Below are 21,152 nucleotides of genomic sequence, written 5' to 3' on the forward strand. Positions count from 1 at the left end.
GCCCTGTCCAAGCTTCAAGAAGATAAACTTCTGGACCGCCGCCGTACTCACCGCCACCATTTCCCGATTAACACCACCCCTCACTATCCCCCCAACCCCCCACCTTCCTCCTCAGCCTCGGCTACAAACAAACCCCCCGTTCGCCGCCTCACCCCTGAAGAACTAGCCCTGAAAAGAGATAAGGGGTTGTGCTACCACTGCGACGAGAGATGGTCTCCGGGGCATCGTTGCAATCCCCGCATTCATCTTCTCATCGCGGCCGAGGACCCCGACCCACCCCTCACCACAGAGCCACCTGATTCCCCTCCACCAACCTCGTTGCCCCTCCACCATGACGACTCCCCTCCCCTGCTAAGTCTGAATGCCTTATCCGGCATGCCCGCCCCGGAAACCTTCCGCGTTTACGGCACCGTTCGCTGTCATCAACTCACCATCCTCGTGGACGGTGGCAGTACGCACAATTTTGTGCAACTGCGCGTGGCGAAGTTCCTCGGCCTCCGATCGACTCCGGTGACCCCCCTTCCTGTTATGGTGGGCGACGGTGGCGTCATCCATTGTGACCGCCGCTACCCTCAGGTCTCCATCACCATTCAGGGGCACCATTTCACCACTGATCTCTTCGGGTTACCCTTAAGTGGGGCTGACCTAGTCCTTGGGGTCCAGTGGTTACGGGCCTTGGGCCCGGTTACTACTGATTACACCGCCCTCTCCATGTCTTTTACACACTTGGGCCTTCCCATCACCCTCTTTGCAGACGTCCCGGTTACACCCCCCCTAGCCTCGGCCCACCAGCTTCGCCGGATGCTTCGAACACAGGTCGTCGCGGCCCTGTTCCAGCTAGGCCCTGCTCCTTCTTCCCCACTTTCTACCACCCCCACCTTACTCCCGGCCACAGAACCCCCACCCCTTGCCCTTCACCCTCTTCTAACCAAATTCCACCACCTCTTCCAGGAGCCAACCCAGTTACCGCCAGCCCGACTTATTTCCCACCACATTCACCTCACCCCAGGGGCCAAACCAGTCACCGTTAAGCCTTATCGTTACCCACATAGCCAGAAAACCGAACTCGAGAAGCAAGTCCAGACTATGCTAGATTCCGGTTTGATTCGACTGAGCCATAGCCCATTCTCATCCCCCGTCCTCCTCGTTAAAAAAAAGGATGGCAGCTGGCGCTGTTGTATCGATTATCGCGCCCTTAACTCCATTACCATCAAGCACAGTTTTCCCATGCCCACCATTGATGAGCTGCTGGACGAGCTTGGTGCGGCTTCGTGTTTCTCTAAGTTGGACTTGCGCCAGGGATTTCACCAAATCCGCATGGCAGAGGAGGACATCCACAAAACCGCCTTCCGCACTCATTCCGGCCACTATGAATACTGCGTGATGCCCTTCGGGCTGTGTAACGCCCCAGCAAAGTTCCAGGCAACTATGAATGAAATGCTCAAACCATTTTTACGCAAATTCGTTGCGGTGTTTTTTGACGACATCTTGGTCTACAGCTCATCTTGGGACGATCATCTTCTTCATCTCGAGGCTGTCTTCTCCACCCTGGCCCGTGATTCCTTCTACCTCCGCGAGTCCAAATGCGTCTTTGCTAAGACCCGATTACAGTATTTGGGCCACATTCTCTCTGCCACAGGAGTTTCCCCAGATCCCTCCAAAATTTCGGCTATCGTGGATTGGCCAACCCTCACTACCACCACCGCTCTCCGTGGTTTCCTTAGTCTGACCGGCTTCTACCGCCGTTTCATCCGAGGTTATGCCCCATTGGCTGCCCCACTAAACTCATTACTCCGTAAAGACGGCTTCCATTGGACTGACGACTCCCAACGCGCCTTCGACACCCTCAAACAGGTAATGATTTCGGCCCCCGTTCTTATTCCGCCGGATTTCACGATTCCATTTTGCTTGGAAACAGATGCTTCAGGGGTCGCCGTCGGCGCGGTTTTATCACAAAATGCTCATCCAATTGCGTATTTTAGCAAGACTCTCTGCCCCAGGCTGCAACGTTCTTCCACCTATGTCCGGGAACTCCATGCCATCACTTCCGCCGTCCGTAAATGGCGTCGCTACCTCCTCGGCCATCCTTTCACCATTATTACCGATCATCAGAGTCTGAAGGACTTGATGAATCAAGTAATCCAGACTCCCGAACAACAGCAGTACCTGGTCAAACTCTTGGGCTACTCTTACACCATCCAATACCGGCCTAGCTCCGGCAATGCAGCCGCAGACGCTCTTTCTCGAGTCACCCCCGCCGGCCAATGCCTGATCCTTTCCGTTCCTCTTCTCGACTGCATGGCCGATATCCACCATTCAGTACAGCAATCCCCGGCTTACCACGAATTACTTGCCACACTCCACCAGCAACCCGAGGCCCACCCTGACTATTCCATCAATTCCGGCCGCATCTCCTTTCGCGGCAAGCTGTGGTTGCCCCCTGACAACCCGTTCATCCCCATGCTCCTTGAAGAATTCCACTCCACCCCACTGGGTGGACACATGGGTGAAAAGAAGACGCTGCGCCGCCTCCGTGACTCTTTCTACTGGGATCACATGCACCGTGACGTCCACCGCTTCGTTTCTCAGTGCCGGATTTGCCAGCAAATTAAATATGAGGCCCGTAAACCCGCTGGTTTGCTCCAACCTCTGCCAATTCCCTCTGGCCTGTGGGAGGACTTGTCGCTTGATTTCATCACCGGCCTTCCGCCGTCGCACGGCTTCACCACCATCCTCGTGGTGGTCGACCGCTATTCTAAGGGTACCCACCTCGGCGCACTTCCCCCAAAGTACTCTGCTTATAAGGTTGCCTGTCTATTCTTCGACATTGTCTGCAAGTTGCACGGCTTTCCCCGCAGTTTGGTCTCCGACAGAGACCCAATCTTCCTCAGTTCATTCTGGCGCGAACTATTTCGCATTTGTGGCACCAAACTCCGCTATAGCACTGCGTACCACCCTGAATCTGACGGCCAGACGGAGGTCCTTAATAGAACTCTGGAGCAGTATCTCCGCTCGTTCGTTCATGACAAGCCTGCCCTCTGGCACTCCTTTCTCCCTTTGGCCGAATGGAGTTACAATATGTCCACTCACTCCGGGACCGGCCTCTCACCGTACGAGATCACGTACGGAAAGCCTCCCCCAGCTTTCCCCCCATACACCACGGGCACCTCGTCAGTGGAAGCTGCAGACTCCCTCTTGTCCACCCGCCAAGCTCTGCACACTAAGTTGCAAAGTCGTCTATTGAAAGCGCAGATGGCAATGAAGAACCACGCTGACCGCCACCGTCGGGATGTCCATTTCCAGCCAGGTGACTTAGTCTATGTCCGCCTCAAGCCATATCGGCAACTCTCCATGCGCCCCCATTATTCCAAGCTTGCCAAGAGATTCTACGGTCCTTATCCGATCACGGAATGTGTCGGACCTGTGGCCTACCGCCTCCAGCTCCCCGCGGATTCCAAAATCCATCCTGTTTTCCACGTGTCCCTCTTAAAACCCCATCACGGCCAGCCTCCTCCTGTGGACGACCCCCTTCCACCTACACAGGTTGATCATCACCCTCTCGTCGAGCCCCTCTCTTTCCTAGATTGGAAACTGGACACCACCACGGACCCACCGTCACGCTCGGTCCTGGTTCAATGGCGTGGCCTCGCGCCGGAGGATACCTCCTAGGAGGACTGGGACGCTCTTCGTTCACTTTACAACCTCGGGGACGAGGTTGAGTTTCCAGGGGAGGGTGTTGTTAGCAACAGGACAATGATTAGTAGAGAAGCACCCACCAAGGATAGGCCCAAGAGAAATATCAAGAAGCCAGCCCACTTTCAGGATTACATTTGAGTTACACAGAATACTCTTGCTGAGTAGATAATAGGATAATTGTTATTGTAATTCTGTTATAGGAAATTGGTTTGAGACAATAACCAATTCTGTTACAATTCCATTTTCGAGTTAGTTACAGGGTAGCTGGATAATTACTGAATATTCAGCTTTATTATCATATTTCCATGTTATAAATACAGTATCAGAAATAAAAATCAGGAAGAAGAATGTTACCATTAGCTTGTAGATCATAGTTGACAAGTAAACGCCTAACAGGATTCCTTGGGAAGATGGTAACGTGGTGAGCAAGAGTGGAGTTGTGTTGACGGAGAAGACCAAGGTAGAAATTAGGAAAAGAGACAAAAGGGTGTGCCTTTTCCAGGAAGAAAATTGGAATGAACTCGGAAAAGTTTGAGCTTGAAAGACACACTCACTCGTATTCTGTGGTCATTACGTTGAAGAGAGAGGTTTGATCTCAAATTTCTAGTGGGGTAATTAATCTGTTTAGTAATGTTATCAGTCGTTTTTTTAAGTAATGCTACTACTCCATATTTCCAATGGCCTTACTTTATACTGTACGTATAACATTAGTACTGTGTTGCATTATTTAAATCTGTTTGGTAATGTTACCACTCCAAATTTTCGATGACAACTTCTAAAGTTAATTCTTTTCCTCTTTGCGTCATCTTTTTTTATAATGCTATACGGTAGTGTTTTTTTATACTAATTTTCCTATATGAAATATTAAATGAAAAATCTTAAAATATTAAATATATTTAAAATTTGCCTTACAAAGAAAGAAAGAGAATTGGTAGGAAGAAGTTGTAATTGTAATAAAATTTATAATTATTCTTTTTTATCTATTAAGTATAAGTATTTAAATTTAGTTATTAAAATATATAAAGGGTAAATATTTTTATAGCGTCAATTATCACATCAAATATAGTTTTTTTAATAGTGTCAGTTAATTTTTCCATGGCTTTTTTTTTATAATTTTGTTGTTAAATTTACACAGAGTACGATGCATGAATCCATTCGCGCCTTTATTTCACGTCGTCGTTCTCATAAATGTTCACGGGAGAACAAAGATAATCATCTACAAATATTTATCGTCGTTATTCTCATAAATGCTCACGGGAGAACAGAGATTATCAACGAACTATCCATTACCTTATTGACTATTCACATTTCTAGTTATTCTTTAATAAACTTATCATTCATATTACGAAATTACAAACGAATAAAAAAAGTTGACTATGAGTTTGGTTTGGATTTAGGTGAAAATAATATTCAATCAATTGATTTTATTAATTAGTTTTATTTGATTTGGATTTTAATTTTTTCATCCCAAACTAAATCAATGATGATGAATGGATTGATTGATTTTCAGTCATTGAATATCTGAACAAAATAATTTTAAAAAATTAAAAATAACATGATTTTGTTCCAAAATTAATAAATAATATTATCATAAAATACAAATAATGTATTTAAATATAATTGACATATACCAAATAAATAGTAACATAAATCATAAAAAAACACATAATTAATTAATTATATCACAAAATCCCTTCTATATATATTAATAGAAAATAAATCAAATTCTCCAACAATAAACATTGATTTTAAGGCAAAATGAAGTGAAATACAATGAAAGACTCAAAAGAGCACAAAGCTTTAATATATATCCAATGACAGAGAGACCTATATTCGTATGAGTGTGAGTAAATACATCCTTCAATTTAATAAAATCAAATCACTAGTATTTGTGTTATAATTTTATATTTTACACTTCCTAATTTTATGTTTGAACCACTTAATTTATTCTCAAGTGAAAGTAAGCAAATACATCCTTTTATTTTAATAAAATCACAAATATTTTATATTTTGTACATCTAATTTTTACATGTTTAAATTCATTATCTCATTTTCATTCTTCTTATATCTTTATTTATGTATTTATTATTGTATATATCATAATTATTACTACCTTTATTCCTATATATATATATAAAATAAATGAGAATTTTGTCCCTTAAATACAAGTAACATATGATCATGTTAAATGCATTAATTGTTTATTTTCTTTTATACTTTTATTTATTATAAAGACTACTAATGAGATTAGTCATATTCACTAGTGAAAAAAATTATCCCTTAAAAGATTAGCAGTGTCATTAAATGTAACCATCACAGTTAAACCATTTGATTCCATAACTATTTTTGAAATAACATTTAAATCTATGATATTATATATTAAAATTAACTAAATTAACTACTTGTATCGATCTTGATGAATGGTGTATTTATTTCTTATATATAACTAAATTTATTTTTAAAATAAAATATTTCAGTAATGTAGGATCCTAGATCCATCAATATATATATATATATATATATATATATATATATATATATATTTAAATTGATTCAAATTTAAAAATGCGAATCATCCAAATCAATTAACATTAAATTTGAATTCATTCAATTTAAGTCTAACTTAAATGGGGAAAAAATTTAAACTAAACTAATTGATTTAATTTGAATTATAAGATTGATCGGAATCCACCTTAGTGAGTTATCAACTTGTTCTTCATTTGTGTTTTTCTTATGTTTCTTTATTGCTTCAAAATTTATCTTATAAGATTTTTGTTCTTTTTCATGAAGAAATTCCTAAGAAGTCAAGAGAAAAATGAGAGTATGGATAAAGAAAATATTCTAAATTAGGCTATAAGCAAATGTGATCATTCTAAATAGGCTTTTACTCCGAAAACTCATAACTTGAGATTTTTTTATCTGATGTCGATAAGGATTACACAGTATTTCTTTATTTATTACGCATGTTGTAAATAATATCCATTATGACATATATTAAAAAAGTTAGTAATATTATTTTAAAATAAAGTAAATATAAAATTTAAAATGAGTATATGTAATTAATAGACTTGTATAATCCAGGTAATTGATTATAATTATAATTAAATAATTTAATAATTAAATAAGTTTAGTGAAATAGTTACAAAAGAGCATGACATACGAAAAACACATAACAGTAACCCCAACCAAGGCTCAATAAAAATATGTGCCATAAGACTCTGCAACACATTATTTGATTTATTTCCATGACTCTCACCAAAAACTAATGAGCAAATTACACTAATATTTGACACCCCTCTTATGATAGTGTTAAGTAAACGTTAATTTTTAAAGAGCATTTACGAAAATGTCCTCCCCACATTTCAGAAAATCCAAAATTGTCCCACATCGAAGAAAAAAAAAGCCATAGGATTTGGTCGGAGTGTTGGTCCATGTTGTTAATTTCCAATTTTGCAGCTCTCTTTGACTCTTCACATAGCAGCAACACATGAATTGTCCAGATCTAGAACAAATTGGATCAACATCCAAACTGGATGGATGAAGCTTGAGAGTACCAAGAGCATGAAAATAGTCAGATTTCACATTATTGTATCTCCTTCGAAGGGGAATGGAAAGAATTTTTGTAGCAACAGGTTCCTGAAAAAGATGTTGAACATCCCACTGAAGAGTTTCATGGTTAATTTAGTCAGCCACCAGTAAATTCTTATATACCATCATACCGCTACTCCAAGGAATAAGATTAGAATCAGTATTCGGATCCACCTGTCCTCCCAGAGTTTAACCAAATTTCCATCTCCAAAGTCCCCCATATTCATCTAACTTATTAGTACTATTTTTTAGTGATGTGTGAGCATTTCATATATCAAACACTTCATAAATAGCTATTGTTTCTTTTCATTTCTCTCTTTCTTATCACTTTTTCATATTACAGTCATGTTCTCTCTAAATGTCACGTAGATTTTAGATACCTGTGAATTATTTTCCTTATTAAACTCTTTAGTCTATTTATTAACTTAACATTCAATATTTAATACAAATATTGACAAGACAATGTTGTAAATTATCATGGTATTTCATTCATTGGTTTGACACCTTTCTCTATTTATTCTAGGAATTATAAAATGGCACAGGTGAATGTAACCTCATGGCATCTCTGATGGTGCACTTTAAGTATATTAATTGGTGCAAATCTGCCTCATCCACATATCCTTTGTTATCAAACTCCTTTCTCACCTCATCCTTCCATAAATCCTCTAAGGTTCTTCCCATATTTATTCCAATAAACATTGCGTAGAGATATTACAGTTTCACGCACTTCCCAATTACAAAAGGCTAAAAGAAAAGGCACAATAATAATAGACATAAAGAAGGAAATACCATAGAACACATCTTATGAGTTCTCACAATGTGAGACAATTTATATGACTTCTTTCGAAACTTATTAAATCGAGTTGACTAATTAGAGGACATTATACTGCCTTTGGTCTACACATACTAAGAATGCATCAAAACCAACTCGATTTTCTATTTGACTTTTGTATAAATCTTACCACAATAATTTCATCCTTCACCCTTGTAAAGAGAATAGAGTATTTCACAGCTAAAAGCCCTATTTTATAAAATCCATTTTTCTATAAATAAAACAAGAAAATCCATGTAATCCACCAGATTTTCGTCATTGTCAACAAACTTCTGTTTCTGTATGTTTCAATCAATGATCATCAGATTTCTCAAAACTGGAGTTGGACCTCATGGTATACTCAGCAACAAGTTGAGCAAAAGATGATGACTTATTCTCCAGCAGCCTTGTTGGGGTGTCATACTCCTCAATAAGTCCTGCAGCAATGCCTAACCAAATCAGACAACGAAACATGAAGGCACAGAATATCAAAGTTCTCTGAAGAATGACATCCTTTCCTAACCTTGACTGAGAAGCAGAACCATATCACTGTCTAGAACAGAAGTTATTCGATGTGCAATGGTAATGACTGTAGAGTCAGAGAAATGTTGCCTAAGAGTTTGCTGAATCAAATTATCCGTAGCTGTATCAACTGATGCAGTGGCTTCATCAAGCACCAAAACCTTGCTTTTCTTAAGCAGCACCCTGCCAAGGCAGACCAACTGCCTCTGACCCATACTCCAATTCTCACCATTCTCAGTAACTACAACATCAAGTTCAACATTAGCAATAAGTTCAAGGTTAGATTCACTATGCATTTAAGTTCAATAAGGATCGAAGACAAACCTTTGGAATCGAGCTTTCCTTCTTTCTTTCTAACTTCATCTCCAAGTTGACACTTATCCAAGGCCTATTTAAAAGAATGTAAATAAGTGAACGCAATACAAATCTGGTGAAACATTACACATACAACAATCTTTTGAACAAAACTTAGTGTCCACATAAAAAACCAACCGACCTCCCAAATTTGTTCATCAGTGTATTCTTCCAGGGGGTCCAGATTATTTCTCACTGTCCCTTCAAACATTGTTGGATCCTGAGGAATAATGCTTAGTCTAGACCTCAAATCATGAAGTCCAATTGAAGAGATATTGATGTTGTCAATCATAACTTGGCCAGCAGTAGGCTCAACAATTCGGAAAAGTGTTTGTATGAGAGTGGATTTACCACTTCCTGTTCTCCCAACAATGCCAGTTTTCAGTCCTCCACGAAATTTGCATGTAAGACCGCGCAAGACAAGTGGGAGATGTGGAGCATAACGAACCTTCATCATGGGCAAGACATCATTACAAACGTCGCACAAACATCTGGTAAAAATTATGCTATGAAATATGTTGGCATGATTTTTCTGTTTCAGAAGCTAATTTCTTGCCATTACGGAAAGGAAAACCTTGATATGAACTTCATAAATCAATTGACCGAAAAATGAAAGAAAACAAAAGCACAAAATCATAAACATATAATAGCTCAAACTACCTTCAAATCTTGTATATCAACCTCGCCATATGAAGGCCAAGAAGGATCTGGCCGATTATCGTCTACAACAAGGGAAGGCTCACAAGGAATACAAGTATACTGAAGTATTCTTTCTACTGATATAATTTTGTTCTCCATATTGCAGAGATTCCATATCATCCAAGCTTGTACCATGTTCAAATTAAGTCCATATGTAACAGCTAAACCAGCAAGGCCTTCAAAATCACAAAAAAGTTATAAAAGAGAAACAATTATGTTCAATTCCATATTAGATTAGCAGATTAAATTTTGATTTGTAACAGATAGGAATAACTCACCTGGATCTATGAATCCCTGTGGAATAGATATTAAGAATATTAAGGAAAAGGCAAATGTGATAGAAGACAACATATCCAAGCGGAAACACAACCATTCCATGGCACCAGCAATATTGAACTTTGGCCGAGAATATCCATCAGTCAGTTTCATATTTGTTTCCTGAAATCTTGACTGCTGATCAAAGCTTCTAATAGTTGAAGTACCAGAAATTGTTTCAGCAAAGTGTTGAATGATTGGGGCTTTGCAGACTCCAACTAAGCGTGATAGTTCTCGGGCTGATGGAATATAATATTGCTGCAATATTATAAGCTTGTAAGATGTTATATATCATCATGTAATATTGTATAATGGTGTCAATTTTGCAAAATATGTTTGGTTCATAAGCTGTGCTGTTAAGGCTATTGACAGAGAAGGATGCAAGTAATGCAAGAAATATATGTCACCTTATTATCAGTAGTTACATGGTCAGATTAATACCTGATACAAGATGCTGATTGCTATCACAGGTATAAAGACAATGAAAACCTGCCATGCAGCTTGAGACATCACTCCTATAATTCCCAGAAGCTGGATCAAAATGAAGGCAAACGATGCAATTTGATAAGGAATGTCTGTATCCAATGCACTTTGATCAGTTGAAGCCTGCAAGAGAACAACAGGAAGAGACACAAGTGACAATATTATATAATTTATAGTTGCTGAAAACATTTAACAAAATCAGGGAACTATTAATCTAGAGGGAAAATGCTATTTAAGACACAAAAATCATATCTCTAAAAATTATGACAAAAATGGAAAATACATACTCTGTTAAGGATTCGTCCACTTGGAGTGGAATCGAAAAATGACATTGGAGCACGGAAAATGCAGAAGTGCATTTTATTGAAGAGTATAGTAGCTGTTTTATAACCAGCTGTGACAAGAAGTATCGCTCTGGCAAGGATGCAGAAAGAACTTCCAATGGCCAAACCAACATAGACTGCTATAAGAGTCGTTCCTTCAACAGGTGGCTGCACATCCTCTGAGATGGGAGTCGCCCAAGCCATCCAATAATTACTTCCAATTTGAAGAGCTTGAAAAAGAATCTGAGCCAACAATATGAATGGTACAAGAGCTCCTCCATATGCTGTTGTGATACATTTCCAATAGACTGAAAACCCAACTTTACCTTTCTCTCTTTCTTCTTCCTGAACAAGCTGGCCTTGTAGTTCACTTTTATTGTCTGTTTGACCATTTTGCTCATCTTTGCTAGCCTCTTTTTCTTTAAAACCATGCGTGTCGGAGACGTTTACATCTTGTTCCAACACACTTATTTCATTAGATACTGCCGCTCCATCCAATGAATCTAGTGTAGACAAAGCTTTTTTGTGTGCACCAACAAGTTCCATAAAATCAGCACCACTATTAAGAAGATCGGTATATTTTCCACATTGAGTAATTTTCCCATCTTTCATGACCTAACAACAAGGATAACAAGATGGATTAAAAACAAAATCTATTTTTACATTAATAACAATAAAATTATAAATCCACTCACCAATATAAGGTCAGCAGCAGGTAAGAACTCCACTTGATGAGTGACATAAACCACTGTCTTTGAACATAAAAGGCCTAGCAAGCATTCCTGCCATACACAAAACAGAAAGGTTCACTTACATAAATACTACAACTAGAGTCATGCTGTTGGAAGAACCACATTTCAAAAGAGTTAAATCAAGGAAAATTATTTGTATTCTGCAATGCACAAACAAATATAGTAGCTCAGGTTATATTGCACATGATAAACAAAATAATGAAACCAAATTACCTTAAAGAGGTGAGATCCTGTGTGAGCATCCACAGCACTGAAAGGGTCATCAAATAGATATATATCAGCATCTTGGTAAAGTGCACGTGCAATTTGTATTCTTTGCTTCTGTCCACCACTCAAATTTATTCCACGTTCTCCTATAATTGTCTGATCACCAAATGATAAAATCTCCAGATCCTTCTTCAGGGAGCACGCTTCAAGTACCTTCTCATACCTATCCCTATCCATGCGTTCACCAAACAATATATTATCCTCTATCTTGCCGCTTTGTATCCATGGAGATTGAGCAACATAGGCTTTTGTTCCGCAAACCTTAAGGATGCCTGATATCTTTGGTACTTCTCCCAATACACAAGAAAGTAAAGTAGACTTGCCTGATCCAACAGTACCACAAACAGCAACCCTCATCCCATGAAAAACTTTAAGATTTATATTTTGCAAAGTTGGACTAGGGGAAGATAAATCCCAAGAGAAGTTTCCATCAACTACTTCAATTGCTGTATCGGAACTGCCCCAAGGAAGCTTCTCTACAACATCAGATCGTAAGTCATCAAGACGAAGGAATGACACAATCCTATCAAGAGAAACTTTAGTTTGTGCTATCATCGAAATTGTATCTGGAAGACCGTAAATGGGCTCTTGAAGAATCCGAAATGTTGCAAGTGCAGACAAGATCTTCCCTGATTCAAGGGGGATCCCCATAAGCATACAGGTACCAAAAGTAACCACAGATACAAATGTGGGGGAACCCCAAAACACAAATGTGGTCACAGCTGCAGTATAAACATATTTTTTTAGCCAACCTTGCTCATTTTTCCTGAGCTCGGTTATTTTTGATAGAAACTTCATTTCCCATCCTTGTAGTTTGAGGATCCTCATGTTCCTTAGAATCTCAGATGTGGCTTTCATTCTTGTATCTTTTGACTCCATCAACTTCTTTTGAAACTTCTCTTGCAATGATCCCAATGGAACATTTGCCAACATAATAGCAACAGTTGCAACAAAAGCAGCAATTGAAGCCAGCCCAAGGTTTTTATACAAAATCAACAAGGCTAGTGTAACTTGCAGAGCCACCATCCACAAATCATGCATATACCAACTGAAGACACCAACTCTTTCAGCATCAACAGTCATGAAATTGATTATTTCCCCAGAAGTGTGACCCTGCTTTGATTGACAAGAAAGGGTCAGAGCCTTGTTATAAATCATCGTTACCAGCAGCGCTCGGATTCTGAGTCCAACTTGCTGCAACCTGAAGAACCAATGCCTTTGGGTCAGGCACTCCACAAGCTTTGCAAAGAAAAATGCAGAAACCAAAAAATACCCCTGGTTTTCATACAGCCGTTGTCCATCGAGGTACTGAACAAAACCATCAATGAGATATGGACCAACATAAGAAGCCAAAGTGTTTAACAATACAAGAAAAGCTGTGATAAGAATCTCCTTCCATGCTGAAATTATTAACGATTTCACCAACTTCAGTGTGGTGACACTATTAATTCCACCACAATCAGCCTCAACTTTCTCTCTGAAAGTTGGAAAAGCACCAATTACACTATCTCTGCTGTCTAGTTGAGGAACATCCTCAAGGTCCAGGGTCTTCTTATTACCAACGGCTATAAGAGGACCCACCCAAGAGAAGGTAAGAATGCTCAAAATTCCAGCATATGAGAAAGGAGTAACTGAGTCCCCCACCCTTGGTCTCTTTTGACTCCAAGGAATCAGCATTCAAAAAGAGGTTCATGAATGCCGTTATCAACATGAACCTCGTTTTTCACAAAGTACCCCACGTAACAGAAGAACAAACCAACACAAGTGGACACCACATCAGAAACCAAGTACTGTGTTGGCAGAGAAACGCGTCTCCCAGACATAACAACAATGTCCACCACGATGCAATAGCAAGAAACAAAGAGGTAGAAAGTGAACCAGGCTCTGAAGAAGAACGAGAACCTTCTTTGGCCGGAACTGAAGAACCCCTTTTGCAAGCAGACGCAAACAACCCCCCAAGCAAGCGTTTTTAGCGCCAAATCCAGAAGGGTCACGAGCTTTTCTTCTGACCAGCCACTTGTATACCAGTAGAAGTAGTTAATGAAACAGAGGAGGAAATTGAAAGCGGAAAGAGCAAGAGAAGAAAAAACGGTCGTTTTGAAGAGGGAGTTGTTGGGTTTCTTCTTAGACTCATCCCCGGGACCTGCTGTGAATTTCCTCCAAACCCATGACAGCACAACCGCCACGAGCAACAGAAGGTGGAGGAAACCGGACAAGCCATGAAGGAAAATGGGTTTGAGCAGAACGGCAGTGGAAAGGTGTACGTTGGAAAGTGACAACATAGTGTACTAGGAACTAGGAAGGAGTGGTGTTGTGGGATAATAGATATTGTGGAATGTGGAAGATGAAGTTTTTGAGGTTATAAATAAAGAGTAGTGTGTGTAGAGAAGAGAAGTCAAAGAGGGGATTCCTTGGGAAGATGGTAACGTGGTGAGCAAGAGTGGAGTTGTGTTGACGGAGAAGACCAAGGTAGAAATTAGGAAAAGAGACAAAAGGGTGTGCCTTTTCCAGGAAGAAAATTGGAATGAACTCGGAAAAGTTTGGGCTTGAAAAAGAACACTCACTCGTATTCTGTGGTCATTACGTTGAAGAGAGAGGTTTGATCTCAAATTTTCAATGACAGGATCTTCTACAATTAATTGTTTTCCTCTTTGCGTCATCTTTTTTTGTAATTTTATACAGTAGTGTTTTTTTATACTAATTTTCCTATATGAAATATTAAATGAAAAATATTAAATATATTAAATATATTTAAAATTTACCTTACAAAGAAAGAAAGAGAATTGGTAGGAGGAAGTTGTGATTGTAATAAAATTTATAATTATTCTTTTTTATCTGTTAAGTATGAGTATTTAAATTTAGTTATTAAAATATATTAAGGGTAAATATTTTTATAGCGTCAGTTATCACATCAAATATAGTTTTTTTTTATAGTGTCAGTTAATTTTTCCATGGCTTTTTTTTTATAATTTTGTTGTTAAATTTACACAGAGTACCATGCATGAATGTATTCGCGCCTTTATTTCTCGTCGTCGTCGTCGTTCTCATAAATGCTCACGGGAGAACAAAGATAATCATCTACAAATATTTATCGTCGTTATTCTCATAAATGCTCAGGGGAGAACAGAGATTATCAACAAACTATCAATTACCTTATTGACTATTCACATTTCTAGTTATTCTTTAATAAATTTATTATTCATATTTTTTATCAGCATTATTCATATTTTTCTACTTTTTTAAGGACACATTTTTCTACTTATTCATGTAAAATAATTATTCATATTTTTATTACTTTAAATATTTTATTTATACTTTTAAAATTTTATTGAGATTGAAAATGATATTCCTCTAATACATTAAAACATAAATGTTGGTTTACCTCTCAATTATTTTGTAATTTTAAAGTGATCGTGACAAATTTTACTATTCTGGTATTAAAAGATCTTAAACACATTGACAAAATCGATCCAATAAATAATATACAGTGTGATTTGAATTGGTGGGTTACATTATTTTTTTGGTATATTACGAAATAAAAAAAAAGCAGGAAAATTACAAACGAATAAACAAAGTGACCATAGACCATAGACCATAGAACATAGGATAAAACACATGGGGTGAGGCCACGAGGAGGAGCGAGCCCTCGTAAGGATGTTTTGACTGTGAGTTTGGTTTGGATTTAGGTGAAAATAATATTCAATCAATTGATTTTATTAATTAGTTTTATTTGATTTGGATTTTAATTTTTTTTATCCCAAACTAAATCAACCTGATGATGAATGGATTGATTGGTTTTGAGTCATTGAATATCTGAAAAAAATAATTTTGAAAAATTTAAAAATAACATGATTTTGTTCCAAATTTAATAAATAATGTTATTATCAAATACAAATAATGTATTTAATTATAATTGACTTATACCAAATAAATAGTAACATAAATCATAAAAAAACACATAATTAATTAATTAAATCACAAAATCCCATCTATATGTAATAATAGAAAAAAAAATCAAATTATCCAACATAAATATTGATTTCAAGGCAAAATGAAGTGAAATACAAGAAAGACTCAAAAGAATACAATAGTAAGTTAAGCTTTAATATATATCCAATGACAGACCTATATTCATATGAGTGTGAGTAAATACATCCTTCAATTTAATAAAATCACTAGTATGTGTCTTAGAATTTTATATTTTGCACTACCTAATTTTATGTGTTTGAACCCTTAATTTATTCTCAAGTGAAAGTAAGCAACTACATCCTTTTATTTTAATAAAATGACAAATATTTTATATTTTGTACATCTAATTTTTACATGTTTAAACTCATTATCTCATTTTCATTCTTCTTATATCTTTATTTATGTATTTATTATTGTATGCATGATAATTTTTACTACCTTTGTTCCAATATATAAGAAACAAATGAAAATGTTTTTTTCTTAAATATAAGTAACATATTATCACCTTTACATGCATTAATTGTCATTTTTCTTCTATACTCTTATTTATTATAAAGATTACTAATAAGATAAATCATTGGTGAAAAAATTATCCCTTAAAAAATGAACAATGTCATTAAATGCAACCACCACCACTTAAACCATTTGATTCCATAAATATTTTTGGAATAACATTCAAATCTATGATATTATTAATTAAAGTTAACTAGATTAACTACTTATTGATCTCGATGAATTGTGTATTTGTTTCTTATATATAAGAATAGAGATAATAATTAAATTTATTTTTAAAATAAAATATTCTAGTGATGCATGATCCTAGATCTACCAATAAAGTTGATATAATTTGAATTGATTTAAATTTGAAAAATGTGAATCTGACATCCGAATCAATCAACATTATATTTCAATTGATTTGATTTAAGTCTAACTCAAATGACAAATTTTTTTTTGAACCAAACTAATTGATTTAATTTGAATTATAGGATTGATCCTAATCCACCCTAGTGAGTTATCAACTTGTTCTTCATTTGTGTTTTTATTATGTTGTTTCTTTATTGCTTCAAAATTTATCTTATAAGATTTTTGTTCTTTTTGCATGAAGAAATTCCTAAGAAGTCAAGAGAAAAATGAGAGTATGGATAAAGAAAAAAAAGCCATAGGGTTTGGTCGGAGTGTTGGTCCATGTTGTTAATTTCCAATTTTGCAGCTCTGCGCTCGTGTTTTTTCGTCCAAGAATTTTCAGCCTAGATATGTTTTGCTACTCTTCTCCCATTTTTGTTGTGGGGTTTCCGGAGTCATGGGAACTCGAGCCTCCGCCGTAGATGTGTTGACGGTGCGACTTTTCTATTTGAAAATTACGAATCTGATTTCCAAATCAACCAATATTAAATTTCAATTAATTTAATTTACGTCTAACTCAAATAATTTTTTTAAAACCAAAAATGATTTAATTTGAAGTATCGAAATTTGTTGGATTGATCCAAATCTTAATTAAGCAAGTGACTTTCAGTCACTCCAACTTTAGCAAGGTAGTTTTTACCTTGGTTTCTTCCTCATAATCAATAGTGACAATTCCTAACACCAATGCAAATGGTCCACCCCATATAATATCACCAGTAAATCATGCCTCGAAGATATCATAGGTCATTCCCTGATAGGTTATGCTATCTCAAGAGCTGGTTTTCGAGGACCAGAGCCACCAGACAAGAGAAGAAAAAGAGAAAGCTCAGGTAAAGGAATATTTTCATTGATCTTGCTTGCTTATTTACATAACTATTTGTAGTGTTCCTAGTAACAAAATTATTATCTTTTTGTACTCAAGGAATATTACAAAAACATAATTTGTTAGACTTGTCCCTGCTAGCAGACAAGCATCAACCAAGCAAGATTCCAGCTGCTAATTTCTCACCTGAGGTAAGATGGTTTCGAAATTGCCCTCTTGGGCTTTCCTTCTCTTTGCACCCCTGTTTTTGGCTTTGTGACTGCTGCTCCTATTTCTGTGTTGCCTGCTTCTAGTTCCTTATCATTCCCAACATCATTTTCCAAGTGAAGTATGCCACGCATTTGAATATATGGATTATTCAACAAAATTTCATTGTTACTCTACATTGCAAATACAATAAGTAATACTAACAAGCTAATATTAAATCACAGACAATATCTTCGAGGCATGCATCTACAGATTTCAAACAACGAAAATAAATTTTATTTAAAGAGAACATGAAAATGAAGTGCATAAAGTCATTGGAGATATATATTCTTGTTTGCCCAAATTACCATACAAGATGCTGAGAATAGTAAAAGATAAAATTTAAATAGTTTATGACATTTAATTTTAAGGTCGAACGGTAATGGGAATCAAGCATAGGTCTTTTGCTCTTCTTGCTGTAGCCCCATATGACTCAGTCATGTCAAGTTCTTCATTCTTCATATTGTTGGGAAGCTTCCAATCAAAATGGTAAAGCAAATGAGCAAGTGGCAGCTCAATGTTAGGTGTAGCAAATGAAATGCCTGGGCAGATTCTCCTTCCAGCACCAAATGGGATAAATTCATAGTTTGTGCCCTTAAAATCAATAGAGCTATTAAGAAACCTCTCAGGTTTGAAACTTTCAGCTTCAGTCCAATACTTGGGATCCCTTCCAATTGCCCAAGCATTGATAAAGACCCTGGTCTTAGCTGGTATCTCATATCCATTGATTTTGCACCTCTCTCTATTTACTCTAGGAATTAACAATGGCACAGGTGGATGTAACCTCATAGCTTCTCTGATGATGCACTTTAAGTATGTCAATTGGTGCAACTCTGCCTCATTCACATATCCTTTGCTATCAAACACCTTTCTTACCTCAGCTTGTGCTTTTTCCATCGCCCAAGGGTTCCTTACCATTTCTGACATTGACCATTCCACAGTGGAAGATGATGTTTCACCACCACCAATAAACATGTCCTGCAAAGGGATTAAAATTATTTATCTGGAGTGGTTTGCATTTTCTTCTACACAACCAATTAAGTCATAAATTCTTTGATCTTCTTTATATTCAAATAGTTAGAAGCCGAACAATTTCTTGCCTTGTTTTTTTAATAACTTTATAAATGTTTATATCTTTACATTTATATATTCAATTAGGTTGCCTGAGTTATTGTAAATTTGTGGTACATGCATATGTTACTAACCTGGATGACGGCTTTAAGGTTGTCATCAGTCAGGGGATATTGCAATTCATTTTCCGACCGAAACTTGAGAAGGACATCAACCAGATCTTCCACTGCTTCACGGTCGGTGCTTTTCCTGTTCTTGTGTTGGTCGATGATGTCTTGCAACACCCTATCAACCTCTCTGTGGACTTTTTCAACTTTGGCCTTGGCCATGATTTGGAGTAGTCCAATAGAAGGGTAGAGATCAGCAAGAGAGAACCCTCCTATGAGACTCAACTGTTCCTTAATCAACGATATGAACATTTCTTGGTATTTACTCTTCTTACCAAAAGAAGCTCGTGCCGCAATCGCATAAGTCATAGGGTAAATGTGCTGAGAGAGATTGAAAACGGACCCTTCTTCACTTGCACCTGCACGTATTTTCTGAACAAGCTCAGACACCTCGTCTTCTCTTATGGACCGAAAAGATTGCACTCTCTTTGATGTTAATAGCTCCACTGTGCACAACTTTCGCAGTTGCCTCCAATAGTCTCCATGTGGGGCGAAGGAAATGCTGGTGGCGTTGTAGGAAACTATTTTTGTGGATACAAGGTTTGGTCTATCTGCAAAGTTGAGATCCTGAGTTCTCATAATCTCTTGTGCCAATTCTTTTGAAGTGACTATGATGTTGGATACCTCTCCCAGTTTTAGGTGCATTAGAGGACCATACTTGTCTGCCAATTTTTTAAAGCAGTGATGACTCTTTGAACCAACAAGCTGGTGTAGGTTCCCTATGAGAGGTAGTGTCTTTGGTCCTGGAGGTAATTTGCTGGTGTTGTTGGAACTCGATTTCTTAACTAATTTGAATAACAGGAACAAGAGAAACAAAAAGAAGGTAATCAAGTGAATAGAGAAAGGGTTGTTCTGGCTTTGAAGCTCCATCACCATGACTGTAGATCTCTACCTAGGTAGGTGTGCAAGGAGAAATGGATATGGATATATAGATATCAATTGGATAAATATATCTTCACACTCAAATCCTGTATTTATTTTAAGAATCAGAATTTAATGTATATTATTAAAGCATATTAATATATATATATATATATATATATATATATATATATATATATATATATAATTTTAAACCCCTGTATTTTTTCACTACTTAAAGCATTTATTCTTGCTGTTCGAAGTATTATTTAAAATATCTTAAAGACGAAAAATAAAATTAACATATGTTGAAAAAATGAAAACCAAAAAAAAAATTAGAAAGAAAAAAAATAAAATAAAACACTGAATTATAATAACAAAAATGTATTTAAGTCAATTAATTAACATAATTTTATATTGAATGATTAAATTAATGAGATTGAAAATTTTAATGTTAAAATCTATTAGACTTAATAATTATTATTGTTATTTAATGATGAATGTTATATATATATATCAAAATTCATACATTTAATGAATATATTAAAATTCATATTAAAAGTTATATTATTGTATATAATAAAGTCATACATTTAATGAATATATTAATTTTTTAAAATGCAGTATTATATTATATAGTATGCAATATTTGATATATACATGCATTTCAATGTGTTATGAAATAAAAAATATATTCCCCCTAAAAAAATATTCATGCATTATCTTTATATATAGATTCTTATAAAACAAAGTCACATATATATATTTAATAAATATATATTAATTACATAATAATATCATTAATGTTAAGTATTCATTATAAAAATTTGTAATAAATCTTCATCGAAGACCTAAAGTACCCACAAGGTGGGACATTTATCTACATAATTTATTTCATACTTAAAATTAGGATTCAAATAATATATCACTTCTTTAAGGGATATTATAGAGAATCATTTTATTCTGCAATCATTTCTCTCATATATATATATATATATATATATATATATATATATATAATATTTTTTTCTTATTTAATCATTTTTTACTTTTGGGGTGTATAATTATTTTCTAAAAAAATTTTGTGACTCCTACATGCTTTTTTTTCGGAAAAAATATTTTTAATTCATTAGAGTGAAAAATATACATTGTACAGTGAGCTTGGTCAAGGGATTTTTTTTTGCCATCATATGGTATCAATGGGTGAATAGTATTCACTATTTTTTTTTTTTGAGCCAGAGGGTGTTGCGATTTTTTTGTATTGATTTTTTTAAAAATAATTAATTCTTTTTGTTTTGTATT

At 36.3% G+C, this 21,152-nt stretch overlaps 2 protein-coding genes across 2 annotated transcripts; both read right to left on the minus strand.

Moving 5' to 3' along the window:
- Nucleotides 1-8,052: 8,052 nt before the first annotated feature.
- Nucleotides 8,053-14,360, minus strand: LOC100811245 (ABC transporter C family member 3-like). The gene is given in 12 exon segments (XM_006575644.4): nucleotides 8,053-8,532; nucleotides 8,619-8,858; nucleotides 8,942-9,005; nucleotides 9,114-9,419; nucleotides 9,632-9,846; nucleotides 9,949-10,243; nucleotides 10,427-10,591; nucleotides 10,756-11,406; nucleotides 11,487-11,573; nucleotides 11,757-13,445; nucleotides 13,447-13,491; nucleotides 13,493-14,360. Coding segments are annotated over 12 exon segments (4,482 nt in total). The 5' UTR covers nucleotides 14,093-14,360; the 3' UTR covers nucleotides 8,053-8,407.
- Nucleotides 14,361-18,009: 3,649 nt separating this feature from the next.
- Nucleotides 18,010-19,908, minus strand: LOC102670080 (cytochrome P450 71D10). Its single transcript, XM_006575645.4, has 2 exons — nucleotides 18,957-19,908; nucleotides 18,010-18,729 (listed from the first exon to the last, which is right to left on the minus strand). Exons 1-2 carry the CDS (start codon nucleotides 19,863-19,865, stop codon nucleotides 18,118-18,120), a joined length of 1,521 nt encoding a protein of 506 aa, XP_006575708.1. The 5' UTR covers nucleotides 19,866-19,908; the 3' UTR covers nucleotides 18,010-18,117.
- Nucleotides 19,909-21,152: the final 1,244 nt, after the last annotated feature.

Source organism: Glycine max, chromosome 2, assembly GCF_000004515.6.
Source record: "Glycine max cultivar Williams 82 chromosome 2, Glycine_max_v4.0, whole genome shotgun sequence".
NCBI classification, from domain to species: Eukaryota; Viridiplantae; Streptophyta; class Magnoliopsida; order Fabales; family Fabaceae; genus Glycine; species Glycine max.